This window comes from Calidris pugnax, unplaced genomic scaffold (genome assembly GCF_001431845.1).
Source record: "Calidris pugnax isolate Ruff unplaced genomic scaffold, ASM143184v1 scaffold28, whole genome shotgun sequence".
In the NCBI taxonomy this organism is placed as follows: Eukaryota; Metazoa; Chordata; class Aves; order Charadriiformes; family Scolopacidae; genus Calidris; species Calidris pugnax.
Window position 1 is genome coordinate 17,322,411 of NW_015090842.1, and position 15,756 is coordinate 17,338,166.

General features: G+C 36.7%; 1 protein-coding gene across 8 annotated transcripts in view; it reads left to right on the forward strand.

Annotated features, from left to right (window-relative positions):
- The first annotated feature begins 1,724 nt into the window (after nucleotides 1-1,724).
- Nucleotides 1,725-15,756, forward strand: part of CHD9 (chromodomain helicase DNA binding protein 9) — a 106,762-nt gene continuing 92,730 nt past the window's right edge. For 6 of the 8 annotated variants that reach the window (XM_014942345.1, XM_014942342.1, XM_014942347.1 and 3 more), the window contains exons 1-3: nucleotides 1,725-1,807; nucleotides 3,341-3,429; nucleotides 10,781-12,380. In XM_014942345.1, coding sequence (XP_014797831.1) covers nucleotides 10,947-12,380 — 1,434 coding nt within the window. In that variant the 5' untranslated portion in view covers nucleotides 1,725-1,807; nucleotides 3,341-3,429; nucleotides 10,781-10,946. Of the gene's footprint in view, nucleotides 1,808-3,340; nucleotides 3,430-10,023; nucleotides 10,117-10,780; nucleotides 12,381-15,756 lie in introns of all 8 variants that reach the window. The other 2 variants (XM_014942344.1, XM_014942350.1) reach the window with 2 other exon arrangements.

A 15,756-nucleotide genomic window follows, 5' to 3' on the forward strand; every position in this document is an offset into this window, starting at 1 on the left:
AATTCAGAAACATACCTTGTAGGCCTAATTGAAGGTATAGCTATAGAAACTATAATGCTTACATCAGAAATCTGAACAGCACCAAGATGATTTTCTTTTTAAACTTAAAAGGAAGCTTTTGTAACTGTCTTTCTAGTGACCAGAAATAATCTGTAAATTACTAATAGGTTATACTGAATATGTTATTCTAACCCTTTTGACAACTAAAGAGGGTAAAAAGAGACATTCGTATTCTATACAGATAAGCTAACATTCGTGGGCAGATCTCTTAAAGAAAAAAGTTGATTTTAGCAGTATTCAAACCTGAAGAAGAGAAAATTGGGAAATTTTGTTATCTGTATTAGAAAAATAGGCAGGAACTCACCAAAGTCCTGAAATTCATCAAAGTCTTCACAGGTAGACTCTGGAGAAGTTATAGGGCAATAATAATAATGTTTAAAGAGCAGAACTGGTTCCTAGAATAGCTTCTTTCAGTAGGCTTGTGGCCAAGCCCCTAAACTTTTTAGCAGTTATTTTCACTAAAATAAACTGACTTAGGGATAAACTGTGTTCTTTTCGAGAAGGTTCTCCAAACTTTCAGTACCTTTCTAGCTCGCAATCAATTCTAGCAAATTAGGATGTTGTCATTTGCTGTATTATTATTGTCCCTTCGTTGCAATTAAAGCCCACAGAATATGATGAATGTATACACCTTGGCCATTGTAATGCAAGGTATAATGGATTTGATTTAAACTAACAAGAGGAAGAGTTAAAACTAAATTGGGAGACTATAAACTGAAGCAGCTGATGCATGAGAACGTGTTTTGCTCTGCAGGCTGTGGGCTGTGATTTGAGGGCAGTTACCTTTGGCAGAGAGGTGAAGAAGGTGGTTGAAAATAACTCCTTAAACTGCTGCTGTTAAACTTTCTAAAGGGTGTTTGCAAAGACTGAAGCCATAAAAGCATACGAGGATTTTGTACAAAACTAAATAATTTTATTAAATGTATGTGATGCTTTAAAACACAGAAATTGGGGTAATGCGCTTATTCTAAACTAATTGGAATGAATAGCTTATTTTCTGTTACACTAATAGGTATAAAAGTCTGTGTTTTAGTGTCCAAAATGAGAAAGATTACTATTATTCAAAAAATTTTACTAGTAATAGTAAAACTTTAGGATTCCATCAAGAACATAAGGAAACCCATGTGTATGTAGGGAAACGTGTATTTTTCTTTTGGTATTTTATGAAGAAACTATATTAGTTGAGCTGTGGAAGATATTTTTTTTTAAAACTTTCTGAGAGAGCTTAATGTATCTAGGCATGCTTATAACAAATTTAGTTCTGGTTCTTTTTAATAAAGTATAAGCTTTGTTGTATATCAGTGAATTTTCCCAATTCAAGATTTAAAAAGAAGCATTAAGACTCTCTTCCAAAGAAGGAGACTTACAGAATGTTCTTTTACCGTATCTCGTTTAACAGATATATATACACATATATATGTGTATGTCTATGGAATTAAAATATAGCAACATAGCTTATTTGAGAATCTGCGGAGATAGATCCCATTGGCTTCTTAAGAAACCTTTAAGTTCCTTTTTTTGTGTGTATCTCTTTTTAGCACTTAGTATAATCATCAGTGATTCTTCTGCTGTCTGAAATATTTCCTGTATTTTACATCTAGAGTAGCGTATCATAGATCTGACAAATGTATGTTTAGTTAAATATGTGTTTTTCTTCTTTTCAACATAGGATTTCTCAAACTTTTACGTACTCCACCATTGTCTCCATATTGGAAGCTGTTCAAGCAAGTGGACACTGTCCTAAAGAGTAAGAAACATCTTTTTTTCCTCTTTGTTTTGAGGTTTTACAAAGAACTCAGTTGAGCAAGGATCGAAACCAGCTATGTTTTGGATAGCTGAGAACTTGAGATAGTGTTTGTATTATGGTAGTTACAGTTGAATTATGTTTCTTTTTTTACTGTGGAACTCCTACAGCTAGGACAACTTACTTGATTGCAAGTTTTCAATAAAAAATAAATTTTTGAATGCCTCTATTCAGTTAATTTATATATTGTAAAACCTTTATACTATTAACTTTGTTTAATCAACAAAGAAATTTTAAATAAACAGAAGTTTAGGAATAAAAAATATATTGAAATGCTGCATAGACCTCACAGTTAAATAATTTCAAACTTGATTCTACTTTCTGGATGTGAAGAGGAGCTTCTGGATGTGGGAGCTCTATTTGCATGATGGGAGTTCCAGTACAGCAAAAGAGAACAGCTCATGTACCAAATTAGTACCAGAACATTCTTTACTGGAATGTTGCAGACTTTTGATAGGTCTTACAACCAATTTATATCTTTGACATGTTACCACATTATCTCAAAGATGTGGAGAGAAGAAAGAATCCTCGTGGTAAAATCTGCTTTTTAATGTAGTGATATTTGCTATCTTATATTTTAATAAAGATTAAAGGTTGAACTTTATTAATATTCTTGCAAAGGTGTTTAAGAGTTTGTCACCAAGAAATTATATTTAGGGAGAGGGAAATCTATTTATTGGAATTGGATGATGCTCTGTGTCTGGGAGAGAATGGCCTTATTTTTGAAAGGGCAGCATTGTTTTTGGGAAAACCCACTACTATAAAATGGAAGTTCATATACTTTTTCTCTGTTTTTTAATGGTAGAGGGTGTTTTTCTTTGCTTTGAGGCTTTTACACACAGGCCCTAGAAGCCCCATGGACATTTTCCTCTAAGTGGTGTGATGTTTTCAAGCCTCTTTCAGATGAAATGAGAAGTTCTTGAAGTTGAGCTTCTCTCCTGAGTCAAGGCAAGGAGTAGGATAAAACTGTCATGCGAGTACGCTCCCCTAGAAAGGCAGTGTCAGTTCTGACTGGCAAGTGCATCTGTCAGTATATAATAGTGGACTGTTGGTAAAAGATAATATGTACAGGGCTTCTTGCATTGACAGATTTAAAAACCTAACCTGAAAACCTTTTTCTTTTTTTTTTTTTTTTTTTTTTTTTTTTTTTTTTTTTTTTTTTTTTTTTTTTTTTTTTTTTTTTTCCCCTTACATTGTGTCTTAAAGCTGCCCTAAAACTTCTGATATTCTGGCACAGTCTACCCTCTGACTTTAGAGGTTTGTAGGTGGTAGGTTTTTTCAGTGGTCCTGCAAAATGGGTACTTTAATTGCTTATTGATCAGACATTTAGAATATTGTGGCTACTAGTGATTGTGTATTAATTCTGGTGTTCTTGTTTTTATGGTATCTATTCAATTTTTGAGTTAGTGTTGTGTTTGAATACGTATCTCCTAAAGTCCCTTGTTCTGTGACTTGTTTACCATGTTTCGCTTTCAGGTCTCTAATGATGAGGTATCCATCTGGATTTAAAGCACATCTCTGAGCTTCTTAATTCTTCATTGAAGAGATGTGTTCTATATTCATGGGTAAGGGTATTTTTTTTATCTTGATTTGGGCCCTTTTCTTAAGTATCTTGTGATACATTTTTAATTTAGAAGATTTCAGCAACTTATTTTTATGTCATAGGTTAATCAGATACTTATTATAGTATAAGGTTCTTTAGGTGCCTGTGCTAGCTCATAATTTTGACCCAAGCTAAGTATTAAACTTTGAAGTTCATATATCTAAGTGTCAGTGCTCTAACTAAATCATTCTAACTCGTAGTATTACAGACAGAGAAGCGGCATGGTGGTATATAGGTAAATAATTTAAAAGTGGTCTTTGATTTGAGATTCCTTTTCTGATGCATATGACAGTTCTACAGGCTTTAACTGGGCATCTCGCCATACGTTTTTTGAATTTGAAGTTTTGGGAAGAAACAAACTCCATCCTGGAAAGCAGCAAAAGAAAAGATGTGAATTTTGTGCAATAAAAACACCACCACCACATTTTTTTCAGTAATATAAACCATATTTCATCTGAAGAAACTTGGTGGTATTACACACACCCACTTCAAAACAGTAGAAACAAAACAACCACAAAAATCTTACTAGAAAATACGAATTTTTCTAAATGCTACTAGTATTTTTAATGTATGTTGGTCTCTAAATAAACCAGCTAAGATTACTTCATCCATTACAGGAATTATTATGATGTGTTCTCTCCATATATTAAGCACTGCTTGCTGATATATCATTTTGAGACTTTATAACTTTACCTTGAGTTAAAAATTCATGTTAAAATGGATCTCTTAAAGAAGTATAGTAAGTGGCCCAAACATGCTGCTGGACTTGTGATCCTGTGCTGTTTTCCACAGCGAGTTTGGTGATAGACTTTCTCTTTGGTGGGGTTTTGCTCTGTGCAAAGCTTAAGCAGAGCTGCCCTCACTAAAGAAGCTGTCCCCTTCCCCATGAAGGCAAACGTCTTGGAGAACGGTAGAAATTTGTCTTTAGTTGCATTAAAAGATGGATTTTCTTTCCAAGTGAAATGCCATTTGTCATGTTGGTTGACTTGGCACTTTTAGGACTGAGCATACCAATTGACAGGTACTGAATTATTATTTTTTTAATCTATAAATGTTTAATATTTTTGTCCCAAAGGCAACTTGCTTTAGCAGAAAGGAGGGGAGAGGTGGTAGAAGGGAGTTCGTGCATGACTGGGGAGCAGAGGGCTAAAGAGTTACATGAGGTATTTGGTGCAAGCAAAAGAAGTGTAGGTATGAGACCAGAGTACTCTGGATTATTATGACAAGCACGCACAAGCCAGTTTGCTCCAGTCTTGCCCTCTTACTCAGAGCTGGAACTGCAGCCGTGGACTGGAACCTAGTCCTGAGAACTTAATTTAGGACTATCAGTTTCAAATCTTCAAATCAAAGTACAAGGTACTTGAGTTATCTCGTGAGTGTTTAGCATGGTGTCTGTGAACTCTGTAGCAGGACAGAATTCTAAACAAAACCAGTATGTTAAGGGTATTATTTTACTAAAAGGATGGCTCATTACTCAAAAAAAATTATAAATGCTTATCAATGAAAACCAATTTTAAAATAAAATAATGTATATTTAGCTATATAACTGGATGTGTGGGTTTCTATTTATTGAAACAGGCTATCCAAACAAGTTTTCTTCTAATTTTAGAGATAACAATAAGATAAAATGCCTCTTCAAGCCTTATTTAGCTACAGACACCATAGCACTCTTGTACAGAGCCTTACTTATGCCTTTCTGCTAGGGAATAAAAGAGTTCATCTCTACTAAATGTTCTTTTTTTAATCTTCTGCATTTCTGGGATTTTGAGGAAATTGTGCTGTCCCTTTGTGCATTTTAAATTTAACATGTGCATTGATCTTTAAATCTATAATAGAATATCATTTGTATTGGCACATCAGTGGGGGAAGTAGCTTCTGTATTATTTAATTTACTGCAGCTTTAACTCAGCCAAAGCTTTAGTTATGATTAAATCTGACAAATAATGATAGTGTAATTGTGTTTTATTTTTAACACTGGGGAGGGAATGTCTCTGTCATTTCTGAATATTTTGCAGAAGTGTTCAGTTTCTTGAGTATCTGTTTCTTAACATGCTGTGTTGTCTACCTCTTTTGACAAAGTGTTCCATCTGCTAATAGATAGGCAAATCATACAAAGCCACAAACCTGTCGTGCTGTTGTATGCTTTAAAAAACTTAGCAAATACAATGACTTTTTCAGTCTCTCTGGCAGATCTCTTGTTTGGAAGCAAGTCCGTTATGCCTGGTTGCATTGCTGCCCTGTTCCCCCCAAAAAGAACCATTTTGCATGCACATGATGTAAAACTCTTTCCTAGTTATGACTCTGTGTTTACCCCTTCTGTGTCCTTTACCTGTAGTCCACACTTCTGTTATGTCATGCTTTTATGACTTGGGTTTTTAATTCCTCCTGCCTACTCACTAGTCCCTGGCTTCTTTCTGAGCTCGCTTCTGTTATTTTTCTAGACAGTCGTTGTTTCAACTGGTGTGAAAAATGGCCATCAAAGTCACTGACTTGCTCTTATCTATGGTACTGTCACACATCAGGCACGTGAAGGGGTGATACTCAGTCTATCAAAGTATGCAAGTGTGGATGTCATGCTAATGTGCTGAATCTACCCGATTTACTTGCCTATAACTAGAGTAGCTTGTTTTTTGTTGTCACTTCATCAAAAGTAATCAACAAAGCAATTAATGAAATGAAACACATCAGTAGTTTTTATTATCTTGTATTTTACTGCTACTCCCACTTCGTTTTTTTGAAAGCAAAATTTGATATCTTTGATTCTGTTTTCTTAGGTGTTCATTCTTTTTTGTTGTATTCTGTAAAATAAATCTTTATTTCCTTTTCTTCTGGTCTTTAAGTCTTGTACCATTCCCTTTGTTTCTGCTCTTGCTTGTGTCTGTAACTCCAGCTTGTCTTTTTACAACTCGGATCTACCGCACAGTAACATAATATAAAGTTTCTCCTTGGTCTTTCTTTCCAACAAGAATAAAGGGTTGTTATTAAACTCTGATGAGCAACCAAAATGAAAGTTTCTTCCTGCCCCACTCCCCCCCGACACACACACACTTTCAAGGCGTTTCCTAACCCAGCTCTGGGATTGATTCGTTCTTACACACACTTAAGGAAAGGAAACCAACTGGGCTGAGCGTAGCCAGTTTCATTTCTAGGTGGTTTTGAATAGAATAAGTAAAATTTGAAAAAGATCTTCAAGTTTAAAAACGTTAGAATTGCAGTAGTAGTGCCTGAGAGCTGCTTTTGCAGATTAAGAGGAACAATGATAATGCATTGCCTTATGTTCTGTTTGTAAGGGAAAAGATTTTAGACCCTACAGAAAACAACGTTGTTTGTTTTTTAAATGAAAAACATGAGTTATGCAGAAATTAGTGTTTTTTCATTCACTTGGACTTGTAACATCTATTTTAATACCATTTGTCCTGTTCTAATACTTTGGTTTAAATCTTTACTTTAAAATAGATCTCTTAATGTTAGATTGCTGTAAAATGGAATTATTTATCATAATAGTGTTTTGACAAAGCAAAAATTTGCCTCTTTAAGAAAGAGCTCTTTCTCCTCTCTTTTTTTTTTTTAAACACATTTTCTTCTTTTACTGTAGTTTGCTTTATTGAGTAGAGATTCAAAACTAGTTTCTCCATTATGATTAAAATGCAGCTCCAGTGGGAGCTTATCTTCCATGAGAAGTATTTTGGCACTGGTACTATAAAATGCTGCATTGTTAAACTTGTAGTTGTCAAGTCCAGTAGATGAAAGTCTTCAAAATGTTTATTTTCTTGATCACTTTTCTGCCAGTTGAAGGTAGAAGCATGTCCAAAGATCCATTTGGTACCACAGATCTGTTTGGGAAAGGAGAAGGCTGGATAAAAGTGTGGTGAAACTTGATTTTAGCTGCTATCATTTTATATATAAGAGGGAGTAAGAACGTGGAGAATCCCTTACAGAAAGCATGTAAAAACTTTATTGTTTCAGTACGTTAAGTGTGAGGAGGTAGGTATTTTTTAAGGAAGGGGTTCTCATGTAAGAACTTTATTGTTTCAGTACGTTAACTGTGAGGAGGTAGGTATTTTTTAAGGAAGGGACAGAAAAATAGTATGTGTGTGCCAGTTAAGTTCAGAAATGCATCACAATTTGCCTTCCTATGCCTTCACAATTTGCAAGCTGAGGATCTAATGTTTTCATATTCAAATACAGCAGAGAGAAACAAACAGGACAATTGCTCAATAAATCTGGAAGATGTCTCTGTGTGGAAGGCTGGTTTCTCCAAATGAATATCCTTGAGTTTCCAAGGTGTGCTTCTCTTTGTGCTGAAAAAACACGATGGTTTTTGTAGGCACCGAAGAAAAAGAGGTTAAAGTACTTCTGTGGGCAAAACCCAATGTGTTTTTGCTTGAGTTGTGTTTGGGCTATCTATAGTGCTATCCTTTCCAAGAGGTTTGGGTTGTGGTTTTTTGGGGTTTTTTTATTCCACTTCATGACCTCCTCTTTACAGAGGAACTTTCTTCATAATAAATGTACGTTAGTTTAATTAGCCCAGAGAGCTTTCTCATGTATCTAGCCTTCAGATTTCTCAGTTTGGAAGCTCATTTGTGCTATGCATCTTGCTTGGATCCTTGAAGTGAAGCTGACATCGTCAGGTTACATTTCCTTTTTACACCTACTAGGATTTATTTGTTTTAGAAATCCTTTGCATTTTAAAAAGAGAGTTTGTATTATTTGTCTCTTACTTCTTCCCCCTTTTTCCCTTATGCTGAAAGAAAGTAGGAAAAACTACAATGAAAAGTGTTTCTTGGGTTTTGAGCAAAGAAGGAAGTTTCTGTGAGGCAAGCTCAGAGTTACAGTATTGTAGCTGCAGTGATGCCAGCTGTTATGCATGGGGTTTTTCACAGTTTTTTACTATAGAGATACACAATTGTCAAGAAAACACGAAGAGATTGTCTGGTACATGTTTTTTCAATATGGGTTTGTTTTAGTCCTGTTTGACAGTTCCAGGCTACTATGCAGGTAAACTGAAGAGCATTTATACATTAATTAAAATAATACAATATACAGTTAATTACAATATAATAGGTGGCCCATATGTCACTTACCCTATGTAAAAACAAACAAACAAAATTTAAAAAAAAGTATGTGCTATTGTAACTATATGGGTAAAGAAAGAAGAAATCTATATATTTTTTTCATCTTAGTGCAAATTGAGTAGCTTTCCAATCACAGTGAAATATAGTTTATCTCTGGATGTAACCAAGGAGCTGTGTGCAGTCTGCTGAGCTATTTATTCTCTCAATATGTAAACCCTTATTGATACAGGCTTCAAATTTGAGGGTTTTTTTTACAGTAGGGTCCTTAATAGCCTGGAACATGACATTTAACACATGGTTACTGTAATTGCCACATATCTTCCCCAGATGGGGGTTTCTTTAATTAGATCATTTGTTCTGTGTCTATGATATTCTTTCCTTGCACTTAGTCTGACTTGGTTGTCTTCTTGGAGCTCTATAGCTCTTGCCTGACTTATCTTTGGAGTTGAAATAAGCTAAATAGTTCTTGCCTGACTTATCTTTGGAGTTGAAATATCCTAAGATGAGACATGATTATACTAGGAATGCTACAAAAGCTTAAACCCATGCCACATCATCTACCTGGATCCTGATGTTGGTTTATCACCAATTGGAAGGTGTTTGACACTGGGCAAGTCATTCTGTTGCTTTTAATCATAACTAGACAACTTAATCAGTGTTGGAAGATAACGTAGTTAATTTATTGTAGTGCTTCCTTTAACTTGGGACTTCAGGAAGTCCTAACTTTAAGCAGCGCATCATCTGGAATCCCCAACTACTTTGCTATGCTGAGCTGTCCCCTTCCTAAGCTTCTGTGCCTTTTTAATAGCATGCTTCTTCTCGATACTTGTAGTAATTAACACCCATACCAATTCATACTTGATAGATGTCACCCACTGGCGTCTTTCAGTGTGATACAAGATCCATCTGTCTTTTTTTCTGTGTAGACTAGAAGGTTTATAAAGCCAAGTTCTCAGTGAGGTTTATTAATTTAGGTGAAGCTTTATTCTGACTATGGTCGCAATGCTTCCAGTGGACTATGAGCATAAGCAGAACACGTTTTCATCAGCTTGTCAAAGACTATTTTGTACTTAATTGGTTTAACATGAACCTTGTCCATAAGGGTATTTCACATTTCCATGGTGTCCATTTCTAGAAGGATCCTATACTTGTTTTATTCTTAAGAGAATTCATTAATGAAGAATTGGAATTGAAGTGGAGGAGGAGAGCATGAAGGTGAGCTTTAGTAGTAGGGTCAGATGGCTGTTTTCTTTCCTTTTTAGTAATTAGATATATGTATTGACATGCTAAAGGGATTATTATTCCATGAAGATACTCATTTAAAGTGGTTGCTCCTCTATTCTAGAGGTTTACTAGTTGATAGCAGGGGAGGTAAAGTATCGGGGAGACACGTTTTCATTCATTTCCCATTTTGTTTGATTACACTACAAATGTGTAAGTTTTTAGGCTAAAGTTAAACTTCAGTTAAACATCCTTCTCAGCTCCCCTTGCCTGAAATCCCTGATTGCAAACTCTGATTCACTGGTTATCACTCAGGGATGCTACGGATAAAACAACGTGTGTTTCATAACTAGGTAAGTGTGTGAACTCTGTTGGCGAACCAAAGGTAGTTCTTTTCCTGTGTTTATCTTTGACCGTATCACTGTATTCAGCCTCTGGTCTTTCCTTTAAATAAGAGTTCTAGTACATCTTTAAGTGAGATGAAACACATTTTTTCAGAATCTTACTTAACGTAAGTTAAATAGAAGAAACAGTATCTCAGCTTTTCCTACGGAAGTCAAGGCAGCTGTATTTTTAAATGTAGTTTATAACCTCTCGAGTTTCTTGTTTAAACATACAGAATTACTGTGTACATTTTATGTATTACATGATGTCTTTCTACAAACAAATTTTAATACTGGACTACTAAAAATGACAATTCTGTTACAATTTGGTAGTTTTAATCAAAATGGCTAAGGAGAATCTAAAATTGTGCTTAGGTAATAGAGCAAACTGACTGGAAAAATTGAAACCATTACATTTAAAACATCAAATATTAGTTATCATTTCTGTGCCTTACGTCATTTAAATTCTGCACAGGGCAGCAGATAAAAGCGAAAATAATTGATTTGTGGTTTAACTAGACTGTAAAGTTAGGAACAAAATACCAAAATTCCATAGAAGTGTTGGGGAGGGGAAGGAGTGATGAGGAGAGTAATGAAAGTAATTTTTCTCTTTTTCTTTTTTCCCTTCCTATAGGATGCTTTAACACTTTAAGACAAATGTTTCATCAGAAGCACTAATGGATGTTGGCATGCCTTGGATAAGGTGGTGACCGCTGGATGTCATTTGTTTCTGTTCACTGCAGAGAGCCAAAATTGACTCCATTTGGAGTTGAGAGAAAAAGCAGTACAGAACTATCAAGATGACTGATCCTATGATGGATTTTTTTGATGATGCCAATCTTTTTAGTGAGACCTTAGAAGGTTTGTCAGATGATGCCTTTGTTCAACCTGGACCTGTTTCACTTGTTGATGAATTGAATTTGGGTGCAGAATTCGAACCTTTGCACATAGACTCACTGAACCATGTGCAAGATGCTCAAAATCCCCAGAAGATGAGTGATTTTGATCAGCTGAATCAGTATGATTCACTGAAACTTCACTCGGTAAATCAGTCTTTTAATAGCTCAGCTGACAACGTCTTATCACCACACTCTCAATTCAATTGTTCACCAATTCACCCGCAAAACCAGTCTAATGGGATGTTTCCAGATGTGGCCGACGGTAGTCCTATGTGGGGTCACCAAACTGCCACAACTGTTTCGAATCAAAATGGGTCCCCCTTTCACCAAGGACATTCTCAGTCTATGCAGCAAAACAAAAGCTTTGTAGCACACCATGACTTTGCCTTATTTCAGGCTAATGAACCGCAGCATCAGTGTGCCTCGCTACGCTCCCAACAAAGCAGAAACAACACGGGGCAAGATGCTCTGAGTCAGCCAAAAGACTTCATGGAAGTTAATGTGTCTACTTCTCACAGAGTCAGTGTTAGCCACCCGCCTCCGGTTTCTAATCCATCAACTTCACAGCAGCCTCTGTCTGTCCAACAGTTTTCTCAAACTGCAAGTGCTTCAATACACTTTTGTGGGAATCAAGAAGGAAATTTCGATGGACAGTCCCCAACTATTACTCCGTGTTCTGTCAATAACAGCCAACAATTTTCATCTCCTTATTCCTACTCTAATAACCACATTTCTCCAACCAGCCTTCTTCAGCCTTCGACAGCCCTTTCTACTAGCCAGCAGACGCACTCTATCTCTGACTTCACTGGAAGCGATGCCTTTACATCTCAAACAGGGACCAAGCAAGAAACAACTGAGCACATGTTGAATCCTAACACACCTTTGAATTCAAATAGTTTTCAAATGTTGCATTCTGCGCATCCTCAGGGCAACTTTAGTAGTTCAAAACTCTCTCCTGTGAATATTAGTTTTCCAGCTTCTGCTGGTTCTGCTTCTCAGATAAGCCATTTCGCTGACCCTATTGAAAGCAACGGTTTTACATCGTTAGATGATAACTTACTTCATCAAGTGGAGACTCATAATGAACCATTTACAGGCCTTGACCCAGACGACCTCCTTCAGGAAGACCTTCTGCCACAGTTTGATGACTCTGCGTTCGTTCAGGATAGCACAAGCCATGTTTTAGAGCACGACCTGGAACATATCACGCCACCACAAGTAACACCATCGTCTGATCTTGTTCGGGCCCAGTCTCAGAGTCAGGTCCATCCTTGGCATTCTTCAGTTTCTCATCACCACCTGCAAGACAGAACTCGTGTAACCTTACAAGGACAGGTATGTAGGGATGCTGGGGGTGTGAGGGTCTGACCTGGTTGGTTTGATTGATAAGGTAAAATGAAAAATAGTGACCGGTGCTTGTGCCAAGGTGTGACAATTGAAATCTCTGAGCTGTTGTTATTTGACCCTGAAGAAGTCTAAGTAACTGCTAGTTTAGGGAAAAAAACCAAAACAGGCTGTTGATGCAGACCTGGCTTTCTCCTGTTGCTTTCTTACCATTGTAGAAAGCACAGTTTATGTGACCTGAGGTATTTAATAAGAGAAAACGGTGCCGGGCCTTCTCCTGCTTGTATTTCCCAAATACGGTAGAGAAAATTGGTTGGTTTGTGATTTTGGTGCAGATCTTACTGTTTACTGTCTTTTAAAGGACTTATAGTAATATATTTTAAGAACTTTCGTATGGCTTATGTGGCTGATTTCTTGCAAGTATTGCATTGGTTTTGTTGTTACTCGGTCCTTTGTTTGGTGTCTTTGTGGTCGTGCTCAAATACAAACTTGTTTTGTTTTGGTTTTGATAAGATTAATAATAATAGAAAACATCCAAAAGGCTGCGGCTATCTTTGAGTTTGTTACTTTTGGCTAAACAAATAAAACCTCCAGCTCTGCAGTTTTTTTAGTGTAACGTGCACATCTACTGCAAGTATTGAAGCCCTCCGCCTGGAGGACAAGTTAGTGTAAAAATTATGTTGTCATTTCTCAATGGTATACAAGAGTGCTTTTCAGATTATCTGAGAGAAATTCAAATTGTGTGAGCATTGAAGGGTTCAGAAAGATTCAGCCTATTTCTTAGGAGTGCTTTCTCATACATAACATAGTGAATTTTCAAGTAGTTTTAATTGAGATATTGAGTGCTTTTTCTTTTTTTTTTTTAATTCTGACCTTTATCTGCATCATCTTCTCTTTTATAGGAAGTGTGTAAGGGTCAATAAGTTGAAATATAGATTGCTGCTTCCGGATTGCTTTGGTCTCTTAAGAGAGCAGCTAAGCTTTTCAAAACCAAACAAAACAGGGCAAGTGAAGTTATTTTTTCACAATGCTGTAACTAGCAGAATCATGTTTTTATTACAGCTTCTTGAAACCTTAGCACATGAGATTCTTACAGATTTTTCAACTCAAAAAATTCAAAAGAAAATGCATCTAGAGTATAGGAGAGACTTAATAACCAAAAGGCACAAATAAGTATTCTTTCAGCTTTTAAAATTTACTGGTCTTTGAAGTTATTGTTGTGGTTTTGGAGACTGGTTTAGTGGCTTTCCTTGTTAATGCTTGAAGAGTGGTATCAGTGAGGGCATTACCTGTACTTTAATACCTTAAAATTACGACAGTTTGGCACTGCTTGGCAGCATCCTGCCCAAATTTGATTTGACAGGAGGGACTGAAACTTCTTCAATTAGATGGTTTGGCAGAAGGAGCTGTAGCTTTTCTATGATAAATAAACATATTCAGCTGCCATTGCTGGTTGTCTAGGGTTTCCAAAATTTGAGGCTCTCTGTTGAAATCCATGTACATGTCAACAGTGAAAGTAGGTATTTTTATTTTAAATTCATGTTTTAAATCCTAGTAGGAGTTTAGCTTGTATTTGGGAAAGGTGAGGGAGTATAAATGCTTTCTAATTTTCAGCCTGTGCATTACAAAATAGAGGCAACTCTACCATCAAATCTATGCATGCAGACAGCTTTAGAAAGGGTGTAATAACTGTATTACTTCTCTGTGTTCTTGCTACCAATATTCTCTCTACCTGAGAATATAGAATGGTGTCTTTTTTGGGGAAAAAAGCTATCGGGAAGGAAAGAGTTATGGCTGGCTTTTGCTTCTACTTTGTTTGCAGGGCAGAGGGCTGTGAAGGAGGCACTTCCCCACCTTTAATATTCGGTTATCGGTGTAGAGATAAGGGTTTAACACATTTAATCTTTGGCGTTGGATCAGTAGATTGCTTCTCTGTTACAACTTCTGCTTAAGTTTGGGGAGCCTGGCATTTTCAATTCCTACTACTGACACCTCTTCTGTAGCACTGCGGTGTGATGTTACGGAGCAGGTATGTGGCTGTGCTTTGAGGTCAGCTCCATTGGCTAAAGGATGCAGTAGATGTTGCTTTTTTTACACATTTCTTACTTTTTAGGCCGGGGAGGGGGAAGAAGAGGGCACGGCCCGAGTAGCTACTCTTGTCACTTATCTGGGTGACCTACAGACAGACGGGATGGTGGCTGCAAGGCAGAGGTGATGGTGTTGGTGTTCCCCGCCAGCAAACACAGCGGCAGAACCCTGAGCAGCAGCGTCCGTGCTGGTGGTCTCCTGTGAGCTGGCCTGGGGGGCAAGAGGAAGTGGATTCCAGGGAAAGTGCGGGTGGTGAGAAATCCAGGGATTAGTATGGTTTGTGAGGAGCACGTGGGACACAAGCCAGGCAGTGGAAAAGTAGGTCTAATAAAACTCAGTGGTGCTGTGACTTTCCCGTTGCGTACATCAGAACCTTCACAGACTTGTTTCAATCCCATTGACCAGTTTTAGCAGTTCCTTTAGTAAGTAGGAATAGAGGGAAAGAAAGTTCTAAGCCTGTGGAGAGTATTTTAAATTTTGGAAGGTTTGGTTTTGGTTTTTATTGTGGTGTGAAAACAAAGCAACTTTACAGTGTTTAAACTTTTTTTTTTTACGTTTTTCCCCTGGAATTTTTGAAATGAAACAGAAGACAGTTATAAAACTGCTTGGTTTGGTTTTTATTATTTCAGGGTATGCAATAAATTGTACAACTTGGATTCTGACCTTGAGTTTATCTAATCGGACAGATGTTTAATGTTTCCTTCAGAAGCTGGTTGTGAAGCGGTAGCTGTCAAATTCTTGCGAGGAATGTATTGATGGGGGAGTGACAGAAGCAAACAATGGAGAAGTCTCTAAAACAGCAGGGTATGTAATATGAGCAGCAATAGGAAAGTACAGCAATTACTGAAGTGAAGAAGTGTTTCAGATCTGTCTTTCTAAGAGGGGGTTTTAGTTTTAATTCTCACTTTTATTCGTTGATCCCTGTGTAGCATTTAAAGTTCAAGATGAGTTTGTTCTGTTTGAGCTTCTTCCAACTATGTGCTGTTGAACCAGAGAGGAAAAAGGTGGGGTAAGGGACAGGGAGGGAATATTGGTCTTACTGACACTGGTTATTTTTAGGCTAGGAGTAAGGTGGGAAGAGATGTTGATAACTTCCATATGTTAAGGTGAAACGTATATTGTTTAACAAGACAATGCCTCATACTGACTTTTGTACACATTAAGGAATCAATTACAGGTGGATTTAATTATTTTCATTAGTTTTACTTTGATAATGATTGAGGTTTTTTCAGAAAGGAAAACATTTTATTTTATTAAATAGTTAATGAACTGTCACTAT